This window comes from Maylandia zebra, linkage group LG17 (assembly GCF_041146795.1).
Source record: "Maylandia zebra isolate NMK-2024a linkage group LG17, Mzebra_GT3a, whole genome shotgun sequence".
Lineage (NCBI taxonomy): Eukaryota > Metazoa > Chordata > Actinopteri > Cichliformes > Cichlidae > Maylandia > Maylandia zebra.
In genome coordinates, this window is record NC_135183.1 from 44,013 (window position 1) to 66,762 (window position 22,750).

General features: G+C 43.0%; 1 protein-coding gene across 2 annotated transcripts; it reads left to right on the plus strand.

Moving 5' to 3' along the window:
* The first annotated feature begins 2,974 nt into the window (after positions 1 to 2,974).
* LOC101475347 (uncharacterized) lies at positions 2,975 to 18,822 on the plus strand. 2 transcript variants are annotated; one of them, XM_024805806.2, is made up of 6 exons: positions 2,975 to 3,313; positions 13,195 to 13,394; positions 13,472 to 13,541; positions 13,623 to 13,713; positions 13,894 to 14,003; positions 16,871 to 18,822. In XM_024805806.2, the coding sequence occupies exons 1-6, from the start codon at positions 3,172 to 3,174 to the stop codon at positions 17,206 to 17,208; spliced, it is 951 nt and encodes a 316-aa protein (XP_024661574.2). In that variant the 5' UTR covers positions 2,975 to 3,171; the 3' UTR covers positions 17,209 to 18,822. The 2 variants fall into 2 exon arrangements, with proteins under 2 accessions (XP_024661574.2, XP_024661575.2); XM_024805807.2 differs by having other exon boundaries at positions 13,198 to 13,394.
* Positions 18,823 to 22,750: the final 3,928 nt, after the last annotated feature.

Genomic DNA, 22,750 nt, shown 5'->3' on the forward strand with positions numbered 1-22,750 from the left:
AAAGGGTGTAGTTTGTGGGTGTGATCACCCGTGTGTACACCTGTGAGCATGGACGCGCTTGTTTTTAAAAGGTTCCTTCATGTAATGATCTGCTAGAGGGTGTGGGGGGGCCACAGCCCCGTCCTCCAGGGCATGAAGCAGGTATGGAGGAGATCAAAACTCCAGACATCCAGAGGCCCCCAGAACACAAGAGACCAAGGAAGACCAACAGAGGGGCAGCCGCGCCACTGTCCCAGAAAGAGCTGAGGAGAGTCCCAGATGAGGGCTCACTCAGCAGCCGCGGAGCAGAAGCCAGGGGGAGTTGCAGTGACGCGCCCGTGAGCTCCGCCGGCAGCCAGCTGCGCCTGAGTGACCGAGCCCCAGGCCGAGAGGCCGGGGGCACCCCACCTCCGAAGTGGCCCGAGCGAGCCCCAGGCTCCAGGCCCCGATAAGCGGCCACCAGGAGAGAGCCGGTGTGTACCTGGACGCCCACCCCCAGACACAAAGAACCACCAATGCACCGATGTCTGAGGGGGTCCGCCACTGGCAGGGGAAGTGGTGGTAGGGGGAGATAGGCCTCCAAACCTTGGAGGGCCTGAGAGAGGTGGCGCCTGACACCCAACCTGACATATAGACACAGACATACAGGCACACACAGACACTAACATCCATTCCCCCCCTCACGCTCTCATATGCACTTACTCCACACTCAACCAACGTGGAGACAGACATAAAGAGACGCTGTACACACGATCACACTCCCCAAGCGTACTCTACAAACCGGGTCTAGGTGCCCCCGCCCCTGGAGGGGGGAACTGCACCCAGACCCAGGTGGTGTTTCCCTTTTCCCTGCGGTGGGGGGAGGCAGACCGCCCCGACTCCGCAGCAGCAGGAAGGCTCCACACTCCAGACCGCAGTCGGACGGCCAACTCCTCCTCCTAGCCCCCCTGCTCCAGCAGGTCGCAGAGAACGGGGGTGAGAGAAGACTCCAAACCTCCCTCCACCCGCTCATTGTAATGTTGATGCATGTGTGTTCTAAGGTGCATTTAAAACCCAGGAGGGCATGGAGCTACCTGCCAGAGAGCAGCAGGTAAGCGCATGGTCCCTCCTGCTAGCCCTCAATGTCTATGTGTATTTAACCTTGAGAGGTGGGCAACGATGCCAGGGGTGAGGTATACACCCTGATGGTACTTTGGACTCCGTGTATCGTGCCCACCCCCAAGATCCTATATGTATGTGTAATGAGAGTGTGAGTAATGTGAATGTCTAAGTTGTGGGATAAAATTGAGGCAGAGGCAGCCAGAAGGGGACAGAGGGGGGGGGGGGGGGGGTAGCCTCCTCTGCACCCTGGTGACATACCCCTACTCCAAGGCCCTGCATGTGTGGGTGGTTGTGGTGGAGCGGGAAGTCTTTCTGATTCTGACATGCCAAACAAACAAACAAACAAATGAGTGGCCTTAAATAATCTTATGCATAAACATAAACTTGCCTCACACTTCATGACAAGAAACATGCATTATATCATGATGTGTTTATCTGCCCTTACACTGGTTTTTAAGTCGAGTGTGTTCAAAGACACGAGTATAGCTGAAATGTGTTTCACTGGTTGAAAACAACATAAAAATGTAAGGTAGAGACGACTGATCCTTTGTTGTTACAGGTCAGAAACCACAAGAATGTGAGACGTGCGCTTTATCAGAGGCTACTTTCAGTGATGTAACAGCTTAGTTGTGATTTGTGCAACATCTCTAAAGTTAGAAATATCCTGTCTCAGAGTGACGCTGAAAAACTAGTTCATGCATTTATTACTTCCAGGCTGGACGACTGTGATTCATTATTATCAGGAAGTCCTAAAAACTCCCTGAAGAGGCTTCAGTGTAAAGAGTTTCAGTAAGTTTAAGAGTACTTTATGAGGATTTGTATCATAAGATGCTGTCAAATGTTTTTACAGTATTTTACTGTACAAAGTAAAAGGTTGTGGGAAAATGTATCGTCTCTTTTGTCACTATTGTAAAGAATTTTGCAGCAGTGATGGGACCCAGGAAAAACTGACCAATAGCAACAGAAACTTCTTTCAAACTGCTTTTTTCCAACCCTTTGGTGGAACGAGCCGTAAAAAGAAAACTCAGCAGAAGGTCAGCATGTTCTTATTATGTTGGACAAAACAAAATGATTTCCCAGATATGTTTCCTTCTAAGCTGATTCTTTTTCGTCATTGGAATGTCATCAGACTGGAGAAGTGCAGTCGGATAATAACAAAGAGAGGGAAGGTAGTCAGAACTGAGGGGATCGAGCTACCAGAAGGCAACATTGCAGACATAGAGGACAGCTACAAGTACCTGCAGAGGGTCAGGCAAGTCCTGAGAAGTCAGCTGAACGTTGAGAACAAGATCCAGGCTACGCCCTGCCCGTGATCAGGTACCCTGCTGGGATAATAAGCTGGCCAAAGGAGGAGATAGAAGCCACTGACATCAAGACAAGGAAGCTCCTGACCATACATGAAGGGTTTCACCCCAATTCCAGCACCTGTACGCTAAGCGGAAGGAAGCCATAACCATAACATAAACTGTATATAAGCCTGCATAGTATACAGAAACATCTGTGCTGAATATGACCGGGAAGTCCCGAGGTCTAAATGGGAGATGTCCCCAAGGGTGGTGGAGAATGACCGAGCTAAGATCCTGTGGGACTTCCAGATACAGACGGACAAAATGGTGGTGGCTAACCAACATAGTGGTGGTAGACAAACAGAAGAAGACGGCCGTAGTGATCGATGTAGCGAATGACAGCAACATCAGGATAAAAACAAGTCTACTACAAAAATAAAATACAACACCTCGGCCAAGTATTACTCTGTGACTATCATGGCTGTTAATATCGCTTCATTTCATGTCTGAATTAAGACAAGAGCCATTGTTCACGCTTGCTGCTCATCTGTCTTCCTGTAGGGGGCAGTAATGCACTACGGTGCATTCTTCAGCCTCCACCCAAACCAGGAAAAAGAAGAAGAAAACGTCCGCTTCCGGGAGGCTTGTTTTGCAGAGCAGCGGGCTGAGTTTTGGACTCATGCAAGTTACCGAGAGTTTTCTCGTTGGCCTGACTGTGTGAGGTTACTGTTTCGCGTCTCTCTTAGCACTTAGCAGCGTTAGTTGCCTGCTACGCTGCTCCTTCCTTCCGCGGCTTTACGGAAAGATGGTTTTGTCAACATCACAACAAGTCGCTCTGGCTTTCACGGGCGTGCTCTTCATGTTTGTCGTGCTGCCGCGGTTGTACGGCTTTGGCAGCGGGACCGCGGCGAAGGACGCCAAACTGGACGCTCGTCACAGCAGAAAAGGTAGCAATATACAACTGGTTCTTGGGCACTCTGAGGTTCACTTTGCTCTAGTTATCGCGAGATTTGGCTTGATTTCCACATTTGCTTTGAGGTTCACGTTGTACTAGTTATCGTGAGGGGAAAAAGCGAGTATATTAAATTTTCCAGAGAAACTTAGTCATTACACATTCTCTGTGTGTTTCTACCTTATTTATGTTTAAGTGCGATCAGATCCACCCTCGGTCGGTTCAGCTTACACACATTATTCCTAATGAAATGACAGATTGGTGGAGATCTGTACACACATGTGAGTTTGTGTATTTATGTCTGTGACATCCTTCATCCGTGACGCCGTGGAGGCCATTAATGAATTATGTCCTTCCATCCCAAAATACACGTGCCTTTATTAGCCGCACACCTGCGTATTCATGCAGTTATTCATCATCATTGATGTGTTTCTACAGGACTGCAGAACTTTAGTTAACGTTCACTTGAAACATCAGAATGGGGCAAAAAGTGTGTCCTGAGAAATCCAGCTGGAAAATGGCTGAAGCCCTCATTTGTAGGAGGAGGACAAAAGAGTCACAGGGTTTGCAGTCCTGTAACTGCTAATGATGTCAGTGCATTGTGTGGACGTGTCATGCTGGAGGGTCAGGTGAAGAAGGCCTGTCACCTAGACCCAGAGCCCACCAGTCAGTGGGTAAAAATGTGCATTCCTCCACCAGCTGGTGAATGTTTGGTGGCAGTGAGAAAGTGACATTGGTTGCAAAGAAGCATGTGGAGCGGTCTCAGAAACCCAGTTAGGATTGCTTTGATCGCTGGCAGGTTGGTGAAGGGGGAACATGGCGACTGCAAAGTTGGCTAGCAGCGGTGAGACCATTTACCTTCAGAGTAAAAGTTACACCTTTTAAAATGTGTTGGCCTCAGCTTTTACTTTGAAATCCAAGATTCCCCATTTCTGGTTTGTGCCGCTCTTTTTCTAATTTTACATCTGCTCGTTGGTCGTTAGCAAAAGTTTGCAGACAAGTTGGCATCTTCCATGTAAACTGTGGGCAACTGCAACAGTCTCCTAGCTACTAAAGCGAGGTCTTTGATGCAGGGCTGTCTTCGTAACTGATAACATTTGCTTACATACAAGTGATAGCGTGTAACATAAAGTGTCAACTCCCAGCTACCACACGGAGAGAGGCAGGGTACGGCCTGGACGGGTCGCCAGTCCGTCGCAGGGCTAACACACAGGCACATACAACCATTCCCACTCACATTCATTTAGAATTACCAGTTCACCCACTATCAATTAAGGGTAATAAAGCCCGAACAACAAGACACCCTGGCAGGTCAAAGCCTCCAAAAAGGCAGCTACTTTATACACTAGAACTACCACAACAGCAGTAATGGCACATACATCGTCTTCTTGATGAAGCTCAGTTGTTCATTTTCATTGAATCCTTGTCATTACAGATTTTAAAGTTAAAATATGACAGAAGCCTAATAAACAAAGGGTATAACAAGTAACACAACAGCTAACAGATGCAAAACATGTCTTTGTTAAAGAAGACGACCATGATGAAGAGTTAAAAGTAGAGCTGGGCGATATAAGATTTTTTCATATCACGATATGTTTTTTTCATTTCAGGCGATAACGATATCTATCACGATATCAGCCAAATAACTATTTGTAAGATTTAAATGTGCCGTTGCTCACAAGTAAAATGTGAAATAATCAGCAGCTTGTTTTTAAATATTTATTTCCCATAATAAGTTCAACAGGGTAGATGTACTTAAGGAACATGAGACTTTTTCAGATAAATAAAGGCAAATATTGCAAACTACACAAAAGGCAGCCGCTAAAGCGTTTAAGTTTCAAAATAGGACAAACAAAACAGACTAAACTGTCAATTCCACTTAGAAACAAAATATTAATTCTAAAAATAAATCTTAGTTTGTTTTACAGAAGAACAGACAAAACTGACTAACTTTTGTCAACATTAAATAAACTGAGAACTAAAAGGAAATTCTCAATCTCTCCTTGTTGTATAGCTGAGCTTTTCAAACAGTTGTAACAGTTACTTTAGTCTGACAAAAGCCGAATGACGAATCAGGTTGGGGACCGCTGGTCTAACCGATGCATGAAACGATACATTTTTAGACATAAGTTGTAACGGCGCCGTTTTCTTTGTGAGTATTTATTACACGGCGTGCTGCGGGGAAAAGCCTGTTCTAACGTTTGAGTCTAAGGTTTATTTTTTTAGCACTTGGCGGCTCTTTTTTACTTCTCATCCGTAAATAATCTGCATCTTTCACGTGATTCCATTTATTTTGAAAAGTCTCAACAGGATCTTGAGCTTTATTGTGAAAGGTTTATGTGGAACATAAACAAGCGGACACACGATGGTTTTACCGTCGTTGTTGCTAACGACAACTCATAAAAACAGGCGCTTGTCCGTCTGTAGTGTGGTTATATTAAATATAAGAGAAAGAGAGAACTTTAAGAAATGAATACAGCCACTACAGTGACATCAAAACCATGAAAAAATATAGCTGTAAACTAGAGCTGGGCGATATAACGATATGTATCGCGATATAACTTTTTCTCGATAGAAAAATTAAACTATCGCGATAGACCTCACCGCTCTTGTCCTCTTAAAAAAAAAAAAAAAGAACAGCCAATCCAAATTACGTAGCGCAGAGCCGAACCAATCACAGCCGCAGCGTCACGTGACTTGTTACGTACAGCACAAGTGCCAAGCCGCACATGTGTATTTGTTTGGGAAGCAGCCAGCCGCCGTGCCGCCCGGGTAATGGAGGAAATGAGTGTGCCGACTAGAAAAATCAACCGAGCGTGACCGAAGGTTACAGAGGAGAAAACAGATGATGGTTCCAACGCCGGAGAGATTGTCGAACGGAAGAGCCACAGAAGCTCCGTAGTGTGAAGGTATTTCGGCTATTTCAAGTAGGGCTGCTCGATTATGTCAAAAATGATAATCACGATTATTTTCACTGAAATTGAGATCTCGATTATTTGACGATATTTATTTAACCCTTTAAGACCTACTATAGAACCAAGTCCGCCAGAGCTTATATTATATTTTTACATGTTGTAGTGCCGTTTGTGGGAGCATTTCAATTTGCTATGCAACTGTTATAGCCCATATTTTAATAATATGTCTGCATTAAGTCCATAGTAACGACATTAATTGCAAAAAAGTGCAATAAACTACAAAAAAAATTGAAAATCGTTTTTGTTTTTTTTACATATATTTCTACTTGGAGAAATTTAAGAGGTTTATCCCTCAAAACTTTAAATACAAAAAAGTTGCAAAAAATAGTTTACAACAACAGGAAATTTATTTTGAGTGTCTTCATAGTTTTATTTTGGAGATACAGCAATTTTTATATACTGCAGGAAAAACGAAAAAACAATCCTATGATGCAAATTTGCAAAGAAAACAGCAGGTGCATCAAAACTATTTCCAGCAGTGCAATATGAGTCCTAAGCATCCCAGAAACTATTCAGAAAAGTCAAACATGACCAGTATAGGCTTTTAAGGCCTACAAGTACAAAAAACTACATTTCCGCGAAAATGACGTCACTTCCGGTTTCGGGCAGGAAATGGCGTACATGCGATAGTTTGCGCTGACGTCTGTTTCACTGTGGGAAGTGTTACGAACAGCTGATCGGATCGGCAAAGCGTGTTTCTGGTTTTGTGTTTTGCGTGTTGCGTGTTTTGTTCCTGCAAGCGCTTTTTATGCAGTTTTTGCAAAGCTATATGTGGAAGGAAACCGTGACCGAGGACAAGCTGATGGCATCAGATGTAAGTACAACTCCTCCGGTTTCATATGCAAAACAAATTATTGCACTAGCTTACACGGTTCAGGTTCTACAGGGATTTAAAAATAGTTACACAAAACTGAGCGTGCTGCTCTGACCGGCTTTAAAGGGTTAACAATGACTTTTAAAAAATAATATAAAATAGTGTGCAACACCACTGAAGTTTTTTTACCTCTCTTTTCAACCAACAGCAGTCACTCTCCAAATAACTTCTGCTTAGCTTTCCGAGCTTCCCTCGGGTCCTCTTAATCAGCGGTCTCCAACCTTTTTTGCGCCACGGACGGTTTATGCCCGACAATATTTTCACGGACCGGCCTTTAAGGTGTCGCGGATAAATGAGGGAGGGGCTAATAATCGGCTCAGTCATTTCTAATGATCGTTGAAAGCCCAGATCGTAATCGTGATTAAAATTCGATTAATTGAGCAGCCCTAATTTCAAGTCTGACAAAAAACAGAGTAGCGTTCACTGTAAATTGTGCCGAAAGCAAGTCTGGAAATACAATAAACTGGTGCATGCGCTACGTCCACACGTCCACGGGTATTTTTGAAAACGCAGATTTTTCTATGCGTTTGCACCTTTCGTCCACACGTAAACGGCGTCTTTGGTCACTGAAAACGAAGATTTTTGAAAACTCAGTTTTTGCATTTACGCGTGGACTAGAAAAATGGAGAAAACGCAGCGTCAAAGGTGTGCGCATTTTTTGACGTCACACTGTGCGCCACGTTATTGTTTCGGTGAAATGAATTTCTACAATACTGTTACTGTTAATTCTACTCTCTGCAGTGTTTAAATGCTTACATATACACACAGTTACTGTCCGTCCACACATACGACTCGGTTCTGCTTCTATGCCCCAGCTTTGTTTACTTTTCCCACCGAGGCTTCTAGACTTCTGATTGGCCAGCATTTCTGCACGGTTAGGAATCTAGCGCCACCTGCTGCTTTGGCATGTTCATAGCAGCGTTTTCCTTCATTTCTGCCTTTATGTGTGGACGGGATTATTTTTTAAAACGAAAACGGAAAATCTCCGTTTTCAAAAATACCCGTGTACGTGTGGACGTAGCCTCAGTCTCTGACTGGAAGCGCTAATTCGTCATTTGGCTTTTGTCAGACTAAAGTAACTGTTAAAACTGTTTGAAAAGCTCAGCTATACAACAAGGAGAGATTGAGAATTTCCTTTTAGTTCTCAGTTTCTTTGATATTGACAAAAGTTAGTCAGTTTTGTCTGTTCTTCTGTAAAACAAACTAAGATTTATTTTTAGAATTAATATTTTGTTTCTAAGTGGAATTGACAATTTAGTCTGTTTCGTTTGTTCTATTTTGAAACTTAAACGCTTTAGCGGCTGCCTTTTGTGTAGTTTGTAATATTTGCCTTTATTTATCTGAAAAAGTCTCATGTTCCTTAAGTACATCTACCCTGTTGAACTTATTATGGGAAATAAATATTTAAATAAAAACAAGCTGCTGATTATTTCACATTTTACTTGTGAGCAACGGCACATTTAAATCTTACAAATATAGTTATTTGGCTGATATCGTGATAGATATCGTTATCGCCTGAAATGAAAAAAACATATCGTGATATGAAAAAGTCTTATATCGCCCAGCTCTACTGCAAACAGTTTATTTTACGACACCACGAAACAAACGATAGCGTAAAATGAAACAATAGATGTTTTTATATCATCATCCGATATATATCGTTATATCGAGCAGCTCTAGTGTGTGGGATTAAAGATAAAAACCAGAGCACTGCCTACATTTTAATACTGACTTCACAGCTAGCTACAAAAATGTAAGAAACACGTTTGAAATAATGATTGTAAAAGTAGAGTTCATCATCTCAGCCACGTCTGACCAGAACCTGCAGTCTCTCATCCAGCGCTCCGCCTCAGTCTGCAGCTTCACCTGCTCACAGCCCTCAAACCTTTGGCTGCTCTGCCCACTCTTTATTTGCCTGGATGGTGAGTTCTCCACACTCCTGTGCTCAGGGTCAGCAGGCAGGTTTGTGGCTGCTCTGCACAGCCACAAACCTGCCTGCTTCTCCACTGTGCTCAAACCCCCAGCCTTCATCTGTCTGTGGTGGTTAGCACTGTTGCCTCACAGCATGAAGGTCCTGAGATCAACTCCACCATCAGGCTGTCTGTGTGGACTGGGTGTGTGTGGTGTCGTAGGGTTCATTGGTTAACCCTTTAACCCTTGTGGACGAGTGGACATGTCCCAGTGGATACTGGACTACCTCACAGAGGGCTGTGTCTCTGACAGGCTGGTCTGCAGTACGGGGGCCCCACACTGTGCTGGCACCGTTCCTCTTCACCCTCTACACCGCAGACGTCTCCATCAACTCCCCACGCTGCCACCTACAGAAGTTCTCTGACGACTCTGCCATAGTCGCCTCATCACAGGTGAGGACGACTCAGAGTACAGACACTGGACTCTGGACTTTGTGGACTGGTGTCAGCAGAACCACCTGCTGATCAACGCCGGGAAAACCAAGGAGTTGGTGGTGGACTTCCGGAGACGCAGACCCACCACACTCACAGCGGTGAACATCCAGGGAGTGGACATTGAGATAGTGGACTCTTATAGGTACCTGGGTGTTCACCTGAATAATAAACTGGACTGAAGCCACAACACTGATGCTCTGTACAGGAAGGGTCAGAGCAGACTCTACCTGCTGAGGTCATTTGGAGTCCAGGGAGCGCTTTTAAAGACCTTCTATGACTCTGTGGTGGCATCTGTCATTTTTTAGTGTTGTATGTAGGAGCAGCGGTTTATCTGCAGCTGAGAGGAAGAGGCTGGATAAACTCATGAGGAAGGCCAGCTCTGTTCTGTAATGCACCCTGGACCCAGTGCAGGTGGTGGAGACAGAAGGACTCTGGCCAAAATAACATCTCTGATGGACAGAGTCTCCCCCTCCCATGCATGCAGATGTTGCTGCAGAGAGAGTGACAGACTGCTGCATCCTCGAGGCATGAAGGAGCGTTTCCACAGGTCCTTCCTCCCTGCAGCTGTCAGACTGCACAATCAGAACTGCTCCTAACAAACATAGATGTTCACATCTGTAACTGCACTATTTTATTTTATTAACCGATTCGCACTACAACCTGCTTTGCCTCTTATCTGTAGTTAATTTTATTTAATTTAATAACTGTACAGTACTCACTGTTTATAGTAACCATTGTCCTTGATGTAAATATGTAAAAATTGTGTATGTTTCTGTTCTGTGTCCTGTGTACTGTTTGTTTGTATTTGTCTTTATTGCTGCTGTTACATCCAAATTTCCCCTTGTGGGACAATTAAAGGATTATTCTATTCTATTCTATTCTATTCTATTCTATTCTATTCAAGTCCACCAGAGCTTTGCATTTTTACATTTTTACATGCTGTAGTGCCATTTTGGACTTTTCAAGTTGCTATACATCAATACAAGCAGTATATCCCAAATTGTAATGATGTGTAATTAGTCTACAGGAAATTGCAAAAACAATAAACTCCAAAAATAGTTTTTGTTTGTTTACACATATTTCTAGTTAGAGAAATTTCAGAGTTTGATCTCCCAGATCTGTAAATACAAAACAAGCTGCATAAAATAGTTTCAAAGCATAGAAAATTTATTCTGAGCATCTTCATAGTTTCATTTTTGAGATGCACTCATTTTGATAAACTGCAAGAAAAATGAAAATAAACATTATTGTGCACAATTTGCAACAAAACAGCATCAAAACTGTTTCCAACAGTGCAGTGTAAGTTCTCAGCCTCCCAGAAACTGTCAAAAACAGCAGTAAACCTTTGAAAGGCCCTGCAGGGCAAAGCTTCCCGTGTGAAATGACGTCCTCCCGGGTTTCATACAGCTTTGTGCAAACGGAGCAACCTGCTCTGAAAAGCCTTCCACGTGCTAGAGGAAGAGGTGACGGATGTGGTGATGTAGCAGCACATTAGATGTGGCTTAAACGATGATGATGATGATTATATGTGTTGCCCCCATTAAGTGGCATTAGGACTGAGGTCAGTTCAAATCTGTGGCCAAATGGAGCGTCAAGATTCCCAGCACCGGTGTCTAGTTGCAGAGTACTGCCGCACACAGTGTTTGACACTGATCGTCTACACATCGTCGTCTACGTGTTCCTTATGTGTATGTTTGTGCACTTGTTGTGTACTGTGTAGAGAAAACATATGAGAGGGTGCCAAGAAAGGACCTGTGGAAGCAGAGTGTGAGGATGCTGCACGACGTGTGACGGGTCGGCTGGTGATGACATTAGGGCTGCTCAATTAATCGAATTTTAATCACGATTACGATCTGGGCTTTCAACGATCATTAAAAATGACGGAGCCGATTATTAGCCCCTCCCTCGTTTATCCGCGACACCTTAAAGGCCGGTCGTGAAAATATTGTCGGGCATAAACCGTCCGTGGCGCAAAAAAGGTTGGAGACCGCTGATTAAGAGGACCCGAGGGAAGCTCGGAAAGCTAAGCAGAAGTTATTTGGAGAGTGACTGCCGTTGGTTGAAAAGAGAGGTAAAAAAAACTTCAGTGGTGTTGCACACTATGTTATATTATTTTTTAAAGTCATTGTTAACCCTTTAAAGCCGGTCAGAGCAGCACGCTCCGTGTTGTGTAACTATTTTTAAATCCCTGTAGAACCTGAACCGTGTAAGCTAGCGCAATAATTTGTTTTGCATATGAAACCGGAGGAGTTGTACTTACATCTGATGCCATCAGCTTGTCCTCGGTCACGGTTTCCTTCCACATATAGCTTTGCAAAAACTGCATAAAAAGCTCTTGCAGGAACAAAAACATAATATTCCAGAAACACGCTTTGCCGATCTGATCAGCTGTTCGTAACACTTCCCACAGTGAAACAGACGTCAGCGCGAACTGTCGCATGTCCGCCATTTCCTGCCCGAAACCGGAAGTGACGTCATTTTCGCGGAAATTGTAGTTTTTTACTTGTAGGCCTTAAAAGCCTATACTGGTCATGTTTGACTTTTCTGAATAGTTTCTGGGATGCTTAGAACTCGAACTGCACAGCTGGAAATAGTTTATTTTGATGCACCTGCTGTTTTCTTTGCAAATTTGCATCATGGGATTGTTTTTTGTTTTTCCTGCAGTATATAAAAATTGCTGTATCTCCAAAATAAAACTATGAAGACACTCAAAATAAATTTCCTGTTGTTGTAAACTATTTTTTGCAACTTTTTTGTATTTAAAGTTTTGAGAGATAAACCCTTAAATTTCTCCAAGTAGAAATATATGTAAAAAAAACAAAAACGATTTTCAATTTTTTTTGTAGTTTATTGCACTTTTTTGCAATTAATGTAATTACTATGGACTTAATGCATACATATTATTAAAATATGGGCTATAACAGTTGCATAGCAAATTGAAATGCTCCCACAAACGGCACTACAACATGTAAAAATATAATATAAGCTCTGGTGGACTTGGTTCTATAGTAGGTCTTAAAGGGTTAAATAAATATCGTCAAATAATCGAGATCTCAATTTCAGTGAAAATAATCGTGATTATCATTTTTGCCATAATCGAGCAGCCCTAGATGACATCATGACTCGGAGACCTTTTCTGTTTGCAGGAGGTCTTTAGCAAATATGATTATTGAAGCTTGAATCTTACACACACACACACGCACACACAGTCTCATTGGACTCCTTCACACAGTAATCACACTTCTTATGGTGATCATGGGTGCCTGTTCCAATCCAGTCCATAAAATGTGATGCTGACATTTGTCTGTCATCGTCACCTGTCAGGAAACAGCCTGAAAGTAGCTGTTTCGAGATGAACTATCACACTAAGTAAACTATGAAAGGCTGTAAAAGCAGGGTGGTGCATGAACGGCCTTTAACAGCAGATGATTGCACTATAAAACTCCTACTGTCATACAGCACTACGTAAACATGTGACTTAAACCCCTACTGTAGCTTGTTGGTAACACCCCTGACCCTCACCTCACTATCTGCTTTAAGACAAACGATTTGGAACGGTGCTCATGTGCCATGAATGCGATTTCTTAGCGTGTCTCTGACGTCCGTCACGATGTTGTGTCAGCAGGCCCAGCGCGAGGGCAGCCCATCAATATGAACGGCGCCGGCCAGTCCCCGGAGAACTTGCAGCAGATGAAGAAACGGGTGGAGCAAGAGCTGAAGAGTGACAAATACAAATCGAGCAGCAATAAGGGCTACGTGTTCACGCTGATGCCGCTCTACGCCATTGGAGTGGGAGTGTTTGCAGCATACAAGTTTTTGAAGGTAACTACGTACACTGCAGCACCTCAGGTCTCGGATAGCATCTACAGTTTGAGCCGTCATGTTTGTTTTTGTTCCAGATCAGGTCTACAGACGACAAGGCCCAAAAGGACAAGTTTGCAAAAGGGGCCAAAAAATCCATGGAGGCAGGTGTGTGTCAGGATTTGTGTTTGCACGTTTTATTTGGTTTCAGTCGTGGTTTCCCCATCGTGTGTGTTTGCTTTCATGCAGAGAACCAGTTGAACGAGCTGGAACAAAGGCTTGCACAGACAGAGAGGATGCTCAATTCCATCCTCACCCAGCTGGACCCGCTGACCAACTGGTGAGTGACCTTCCCAGTCAGGTTTCTCCAGGTGTTCCCCACACAGCTCTCAAACATGACTCTAACCCGCCTGCAGGACGGCGTGGAGCTGATCACCTGACTTTAGTTTCATGTAATAAAACGGCCGTTATGACAAACACAGACCCTGTGAGAATCGTCTCTTCTCTTTTGTTCCTCCAGCGTGAAGTCGGTGGCCCAGGAACAGAAGAATGAGATCATGTCTCAGCTGCAGACCATTCGGTACCTGATGAAGAAGAGAGGAATGGACTGTCCACCCCTCCATGCCACCAGTGGGTTGTTTGTTTTTAACCGTGCAGCATAATTCAGTCACTTTGTGGTGATCAGAGTGAATTTGTCAGGTGTTGCAGACCTGACTCTAGACTGTGTGGTTGCTGTTTTCAGATTGTGTGCAAAATAGAAACACATCCCAGTTTCTATTGTTCTTACTGACGAATGAGGAGAACGCTCTCAGTGTTTGATTTACACTGTTACTGCACATCGTCGATGTTTGAAGGAGCGTGATATGTTTGATAGTTGAGAACAATGGTCCTCATTAACAAAGCCTGTTTTGTTCTTGCTGTCGTGTCATGTTAGTGAATTCGACCAGCCTGTGGAATCTGCATATTGTCTGCACGTGGCACGCCCACATGTCTCTGTATAAGCAGAGCTGACCCACCAGAGGAGAAAGAGTGAGTGGGGAAAGTGACCCAGACAGGCTTTGTAAAAGGGTCCACGCTGCAGCGAGGACATCTTTTAAAAGAGAGGCTGTGGCTGAAATACAGGATCACTCAAAGCTGATGTTACTGTAGTGATGGTGACATTTGTTCGTACGCATGGTGAGAGGCACTTCTAAGTTTGTTCACAAACTCAATAAATTCAGGTGCAAAAGTCTGAATAAATCACTGATTGCTTAAAGAAATGTTTCTACATCAGCGCCTGCACAGATCAGTCCATGAGAGGAAATCTTGATGCAGTGCACCGTAGTGTATCGTGTAGTGTATCAGTGTACACTACACTGATACACTACACTGTACAGTGTAGTGTACAGTGTAGTGTACACTGATACACTACACTGATACACTACACTGTATCAGTGTAGTGTATCGTGTAGTGTATCAGTGTCTAACTCTAGGTCTCCTGTGAAAGGAGAGGCGTGTGTGGCTGATGCGAGGCAGGTCAGGACCGGGATGCCGACTCGTTTCTCTCTGTTTTGCATTTATGGTCAGCGTTGGGTTTGCAGTAACTCAGCATTCAGCACTGTTCGATATCCATCCTGCGTGTGGCGTGAAGACTGTGGGCTGTGTTTTAAAATCAGGTGGTTGAAGCTGACAACCACAGTCACACCTGACAGCAGAGCAGAGTGGGCTGCAGGGTTGGTTGGTGTCGCTCTCTCCTCAGGTTTCTCTTCCTAAAACTGAAGGTGTGACCCAAATATTCCACCACTCCACCCGTGAGAATCAAAAAGCACGTCTGATTCAGTTTGGCCTGTGTGCCTTTTCTTGCACCATTTTTAGCCACATCCTGGAGATCTCGCTGTAAGCCCTTATAGTGTGCACTCTGCTGTTTGACCACAAACCTCACGCTTTACATGCATCATCTCTGTGGATGGCAGCTGGGTGTCCAATTTCAGCCAAGCAGTTTCCAGTTGAAGGCTCCACAGTCTCACGTGTTGGTGGAGCGTACTCTCCCTTTTTAATTGACATTTGTTCCTCTGGATCCTGTCCATTGCTTCTACTTCCACAAAATCAAAACTGAGTTTATGTGATCTTCAAACCCACTTTGGTACATCAGTCTGCGATCATCTTTCAACAGCGATGAATAGTTATGCTGTGCCAGAGGCAGGCGTGTCTCAGCTACAGAGTGGGGCCAGTCTCTCATTCACACATTTAGAAACAAACAAAGGTAACTCGTTTACTTCGTTAACGAACAGCAATCTGCCACGAGCAACCTGGGGAGCAAATGAGGGAGCGAGTAGAGTAAAAATGCACCTTTACTCTGAAATCAGTGTGTTTACACAAGTGTAGATACATGAAAGGAGGCTGAATAAAAGTCATTAATGTTATTCATATAGCACCTTCATAGATCACAAAGTGCTTCAGAGATGACACAGTATAAAACAAAAACAGACAAAAGTTAACGAAATGCAATTTTAAAAAGATGTTTTTAGTTGTTTTAAAACAAAGCAACTAAAAACCTGTGGCTGAGCTTTGGTAGAGACTCTGCTCACCACAGGATTCGTTATTAAAAACCATTTCTGCAGATAATCAGCTGACACGTGTGATGTGTCGAAGCAGAAATACTACGCTCAGTGTTGGCGTCAGAGCTGACGGAGAGGAGCAGCTGCACTAACCTGTCATTCCCTGCATCATCGCAGCATGGACATTTAGACTGTCGGAGCAACAAAACGCCATCACAGCAGATACTCTTTAAGGAATCTGATCTCGTCTCCTTTTCTTTCTTAGCCTGAAACTGAATTCTGTGCCGCGACGCTGTAACATTATTATTACTACAAATTAAAGAGTGAAACGGAGTGACAGCACTCGATTCACTTCTGGCTTATAAAATTGTTTGTCTTTGTCTTGTCAAATGCAAAGAGGACAGCTTGGTTTGAGAATGTTGTGCATATGAATTTAACCAGCAGCCACACAATCGAACGCACTAATACAGCCCTGCTATAGCTGCATTTTGACTGACACCACCTTTCACAGGAAGTTGCTCTGTGTGCACACTGCTGAGAAAAGGCACGGAGAGATGTAACACTGAAATCCACCGCTCGCTGTAAAAACAAGATATCTGCAGATTTTGGTCCTCCTGTCATCAAGTTCACTTCAGTTCTGCTGTGTTTCAATAATGTTAGTAATGAAAACATGTGGCTCTAAGCACGCGGAGTAGAGAGGGCAGAGATTTGAAACTCTAGGCGCTCCTCCTATCACACACATTAGGTGCAAAATAAGAAATACTGTTCAGTAAATTTGCTACAACTTTGCTGTAAATGTTTGGCAAACTTGAGTAAGTCGAGGTGTTGAACTGGTCACAAAAATATCTTTGAGTGGAACATGCAATGTCATGTGTAGTCCTGACTCATAAAGCTTATTGCTGGCTCTCCGGTACGTGCACAAGAAGAAATGTTGTTCTTTAATCAGCTTCTTTGTTCCAGGTGGCGAGCGTAATCTGGACGACCTGATTGAGTCCCTTGGGGCAAGTGATACTTCAGACAAGCAGCCGTCCAGCGAGAAAGCAGAGCCTACTGCAAGAGTTTCTGAAGAGCATTCAGACATTAAGCATGAAGCAGAAGGTGAAGAGACGAAGGAAGTGAGACCAGAGGAATATGATGGAGACGAAACAGTGGAAGAATGTGACAGAGAGGAAGAAGAGGAGGAAGGAGGGTGGGAACACTCGGAGCTCATACCCTCTTTAGAAGCCTCACGTGAGACGGAGGAGATTGGGGCGGAGCAGCTCGTGTCCGGCCTCAGGCGACGCAACAGGCCTGAATGAACCTGGACTGTGACATTATTACAAATATTTATTCTTTAAAAATGCTTCAGATGTTTCCCAAAAGCCTGTCTGCATATTCATCAAGACGTATGATAGAGTCTTTAGGAAAAGAAAGCCTGGTAACATGTTCCCGAAGATGGAGATGGCACTTTGGTCTGATCTTGTTTTCTCCTCAGCTCCACCATGAATTTAAAGAATCTTAGCAACAAAGACACTCAAGATTCAGCTTGTAGTCAGTTCGGCCTATAAAGTCAATGGTGCCAGTTTGCAGTTACACAAGGTAAAAGGTTCAACGAGGCTCAAAGATTCCCATTAAGGAGTTTCCATGTTCCTAAAATGTTTTTTTAAATTCATCCTGTTGCATCCTAACAGAGTCTGTCAGTGATGCTACGCAGTCTAACTTTGTCTGCGTCCTGTCGCCTGTACAGACTCAGCCACCGCACATTTGGCTTCTCTTCTTTGTGCTGTAGCGAAAATTAGAGACAACAGGTTGTTTAAGCTTTTTATACACTGATCGGATCTACTCCTGACATTCATTTTAATTTTGCTCTTACTTGAATATTTAAATGCAAACACGTTGTGTTTACCTACCAGTGGGGCAGCTTGTGCCGGCTGTTTGCTCAGCCTGCAGAGACAAAGCACCGTGTCTGCTTGTGCGCTTGTTGTTCTCACCATGAAGCAGGACGACCGGACTCTAGTGCAGGGCTGTGCTGCCACCCTCAGATTGCTTTCGGCCTAGTTGTGATTTGACAGCTGGGTTTAGCTGCGCTCGTGCGGAGTCTGATAGTTTCAGGATTTCTTCCCCATAAAGAACATGTTGATCTAAATCCCCTCTGTGCTAATGGAAATGACCAAGTGCTGCTGCTGGATCCTTTTGGAACTAAAAATATGTCCAACGTGTGGAAAGTTGTTTATACATGAAAACATTGCATGTGTGACTTCCTTGTGTGTACGCGGTGAATGCACGCCACAATGACCCTCACCTGGTATGATAGAAACATTTGACCTTATGTTTCATTTCTGTCAGCACGAGTCATCACTTTACCTCTTCTTGCTGTTATTTATTTAAATATTTATCTGATGACATTTTAACAGTCAGAGCTTACTGTGACGAGGCTCCTGTGCACCTCAGACTGCTTTTGGGTTCTCAGTAGTTTGAAGGCAGCTTCTCTTCTGTCTTTTTGCTGATATGAGCTAATGGCAAGTAGTACTTCCACAAATGAAGCTATGGTTATATTAAGCATGTGTGTGTGGTTTGCATCTAAATTTGCTCCATGTGGGACTAATGCCGATGTAGTAAAATGAATCGAATGACTTTAAAATAATAGAGGCTGCCCTGAGCGATGGTCTTTACTGTCTGTTGTCAGACCAAAGCACGACTTTGCCTTATATGTGAAGAAATAAAAAAACAAGACGTCACAGTTCTGACACCAACTACTCATCAACACGTTTTGGAAAGCACTAATGTCTGCCTTAACCTACTTACATGTTTCATATTGTTATGTTCCTATTATGCATATTAACATTTGTGTAATGAAGGTTGTGTGTTTTGTGTGTCTGCTGAGTCGTTAAACTTGGCTCGGCTTAGAATGAAATAAAAATAATTCAATGTCATTCTTTGGTTCTGCTTGTTTTCGGAGTTTCAGTGAATATGAAACGATGCTGGATCATTCGATATTTTCGCCTTCATGTCACTTATAAAGAAGTTTTCATCAATGGTGCGACACACACATATAAAACTGCCAAGACTCACAGCCTTGGCCAGCTGCTTGAAGAGATACGCCAGAGAGAGAGAAGGCAGGAGAATAAACCAGCTGTTCTCTACAGAACCATCCAAGGTGTACTCTCAGTGGCAGGGAACAATATGAGAACAGCAAGGCTCGAGACAGAGGCCGTGTCCCAATCCAGCGACCGCACGCTTCGGAGTACGCATTGAAAGACCTATTACGTCACAGCGACGCGACGACGGCTGTCCCAATCCGAAGTGTACTCCAAATGCGGTCTGTCACTGTCGCTACCCGATCCGTAACGGAAACTGTTAGGTTTTGTATTGTTGATTGTCATTTATGCTTAGAAATATCTACTTATATATGCTTAGAGTTTTATAATTAGTTGTAGATTGGTAGAGGTTTGATCCTTGATAGTCTGCAAACTTTGTGTGCATTAGAGAGCACTCTGGGAGTATAAGAGAGGTCCTATCTTCTCTTGTTATATGGTATAGCAAACACACGTATATCTCTTTGAGTATAAGAGCCTTTTGTTCAGATGGACCCGCTAGACTCCTGGCACCAGCTTTGGGGAGTCTTCACAGGGTCACATCTTGACCTCACACAAATCACACACACACACACAAAGGCAAGGTACTCTTTGTGTGTATGTAGACATCATATGTTAATGAACTTATGCATATTCATGTAACCTCAATAAAAGAGCAGTGTTACGGGAGAACGGACGAGAGCAACTGGGGTCAAGCGAAGGAACGGCGTTTGTCCGGTTCTCTCCCGTGCACGAGAAACATGAAGAACTTTGCCTACTTCGTGTCTTGCTTGCCGTGTAATTATATTGTCTTCAACGTTCCAGCGGATAGGTTCAAGCTACAAACCTATCAGAAACCCGATCCGTACCCCGCATGTCCAAAAGGCAGAGGTGTGGACTCGAGTCACATGACTTGGACTCGAGTCATTAATTTTATGACTTTAGACTTGACTTGAAAAAATGTTCTAAGACTTGTGACTTGACTTGGACTTTTACACCAATGACTTGGGACTTGAATTGGACTTGAACCGGTTTACTTGAAAAGACTTGATATTTTACCCCAAATATAAAATTTAACATACATATTATATAGAGATTGAAAATGTGACGTCATTCATGGGTAAAACCGCAAAGGATTCTGGGAACTCGTGGCAAGAGGTACTAGCGCACACAGACTTTTAATTGAAATCAGTCACACAGCGATAAAAAGAAACACAAAAATGTCAAGAAGCTGTTGTATTATTAACTGCAATAGCCGGTCGCATGACAGCCACGGGAAGCCGACGGGTAAAGAGATCGGTTGTTATCGGATTACGTCGTTGAAGAGAAATTGTTCGAGCCATGTTTCCGAAGTAACAAAGACGCGACGGGTGGCCTGGATTGCAGCCATTCAAAGAGCAAATATAACGTCCCCGAACACTCCAGCTCACAGGTTAGTCTGCTCCAAGCATTTACACAAAAGTCAGTGTTTTTTAGTAGTTAATACGTCATTTTCATAACATAATTGGTGATATATGTTACAAGCAAGTCTGGCGCTGAACAGAAATTGTCGCGTTATGCTCCTTTATTTATTGTGCATAAATAGTGAATTGTCCTGACACAATATTGTGTTTCGCTTCTGTTATTATGGTACATTGACAAAAACATATACTTTTATTCACAGGATAAAACAGGGTTTTTGTATCACTAATTGCCCAGTACGATTACAGCATACAATATTATTGTCACTGCTACATTTCTGTGATGAACAAGAAATTATTTCCACTACTAATTAATTACCGTTGAGCTCAAAGGTCCTATTAATAAACGGTTAACGAATGTGTGTTTATGACGACGATTTGTGAGACTGGTAAACTTATGATACGTACGATGGTCTTTCGTTCTACACGGTGCATTTCAAGGTCCTGCACCCATCCGTCGGTAAACTGTACCTGGGCTTGTTGCAGTGACCTGAAGTTACTAAACTTCATGAGTGTATGCACTCACTCCAAGAACCGTATGATTATAAATATGCATATAAATATGCTAAGATGAGATAGCTGACTTCATCTAACTAGCAAATGTTGTCCAGGCTACGTTGGTGATGCAGTTTTTTTTAATGTGTATGATATTTTTGTCATGCGATTTTAAAGCTGGTCCTACAACCGCATCCAAGAATAACATGCAGCTTATCTCAGAACTGTCGGTGAAAATTATTCTTGGAGCTAGGTTTAATTGAGCTGCATTTTAAAGAGGTGCAATTTCACAATTTGTGTATATTTTCTAAGTTCACTATTTTGTCATGTGTTGAGAAAAACACAGATTTAAAAATTACATGGTCTAATATTTACATTTAGCATAACTGCAACATTATTTTTTCGTTGTTTTTTTTTAAAGACTCGAAAGGACTTGAAATTCAAAATTTCAGACTTGTGACTTGACTTGGACTTTTACACCAGTGACTTGAGACTCGACTCTGACTTGCCTGACATTACTTGAGACTTGACTTGAGACTTGAGGATAAAGACTTGAGACTTACTTGAGACTTGCAAAACAATGACTTGGTCCCACCTCTGCCAAAAGGCCACTGCTTCCACTCGAAGCATTTTACAATAGTTACAGGTCAGAGTATCTGTTAAGATTTTAAGAATAATAAATATGTCTTAAAATGTTTCCAATAATGAAACATTTCAATATAATGTAGACAAAAACGAAAAATAAAAAGATAGTTACGGATCAGGACTCCCGATCCTTACTGCGCATGTGCAAAGTCGGACCGTACAAATCGGGTCTACCCGATCCGTACCGTGCATGTGCAGGGGTTTTCTTCTTCTTCTGTTTTGTTTAATGGCAGTTTACTAGTGATAGAATTTCCGGCTCTTTCGGTTGTTAGGCCCTAAAAAAATGCACCCTTTAAAGGCTCTAAGGGACCAAAACGGCCACGCCCCAAAAAGTGCAATAAAAATATTATATATTCATATTTTTTTCCACTTTAAATTGGTCAGTCTTTTAAAACTACTTCTCCCTGAAATATTCATATAAATTTTTAATTATATTTTCGTTGTTTTAACCCTCTAAATCACAGTTTTATTACATGAGCGCACTGTTTTTTTAGCCCCAAAAAACAAAGAAACTAAATATTTTCCATAAAAAACATTTGAAGTAATATTCGTTTGTTATTATAATTAGGCCTTTAGATGGACCAAAGATTGGCACCAACATTCATTCTGATCAATTACTATTTTTTCTAGGAGCACAGTAAATGTAATATAATGGTGATCATGTTTTCACTTTTTGATTATGTTAACTGCTTATTAGCACTTATTATTTACTTATTGCTTATTACCACTAAATACTATTACCTTGTTGTGTTCTAAAATAAAAAAAAAATATATGAAAATAAAAATACAAGATCACTTTGAACCACAAAACATTTATTTTTAGAACTTTAGAACAATGAACATATACTGTTTGGAATGGGGAAAGGTATGAGAGATATGAGAAAGAGATAAAGAGTGAGAGATGGGGGCTGGGGGGGGCAGTCCTGCTCAGGTGGAGCAGTTGCTGCAGATGGTCAGGCTGTGGTCCTTGCATGTGGCCTTCCCACATTTGCAGCAGGTGGTAACGACCCTCCTTTTTCCTGCGCAAAGGTCACATCGCTTCCTCACCTTAGATTTGATGGCTGCAGAGGGGCCTGGAGAGGGACCTGCAGCAGCAGCAGCAGCACCCTGCGCATTTTTCACAAATGGGAAGAGCGGGGAAGTCGATGTAGAGCCTCCTTCTGTAAGCTTTGCTTTGCTGCCAGGCT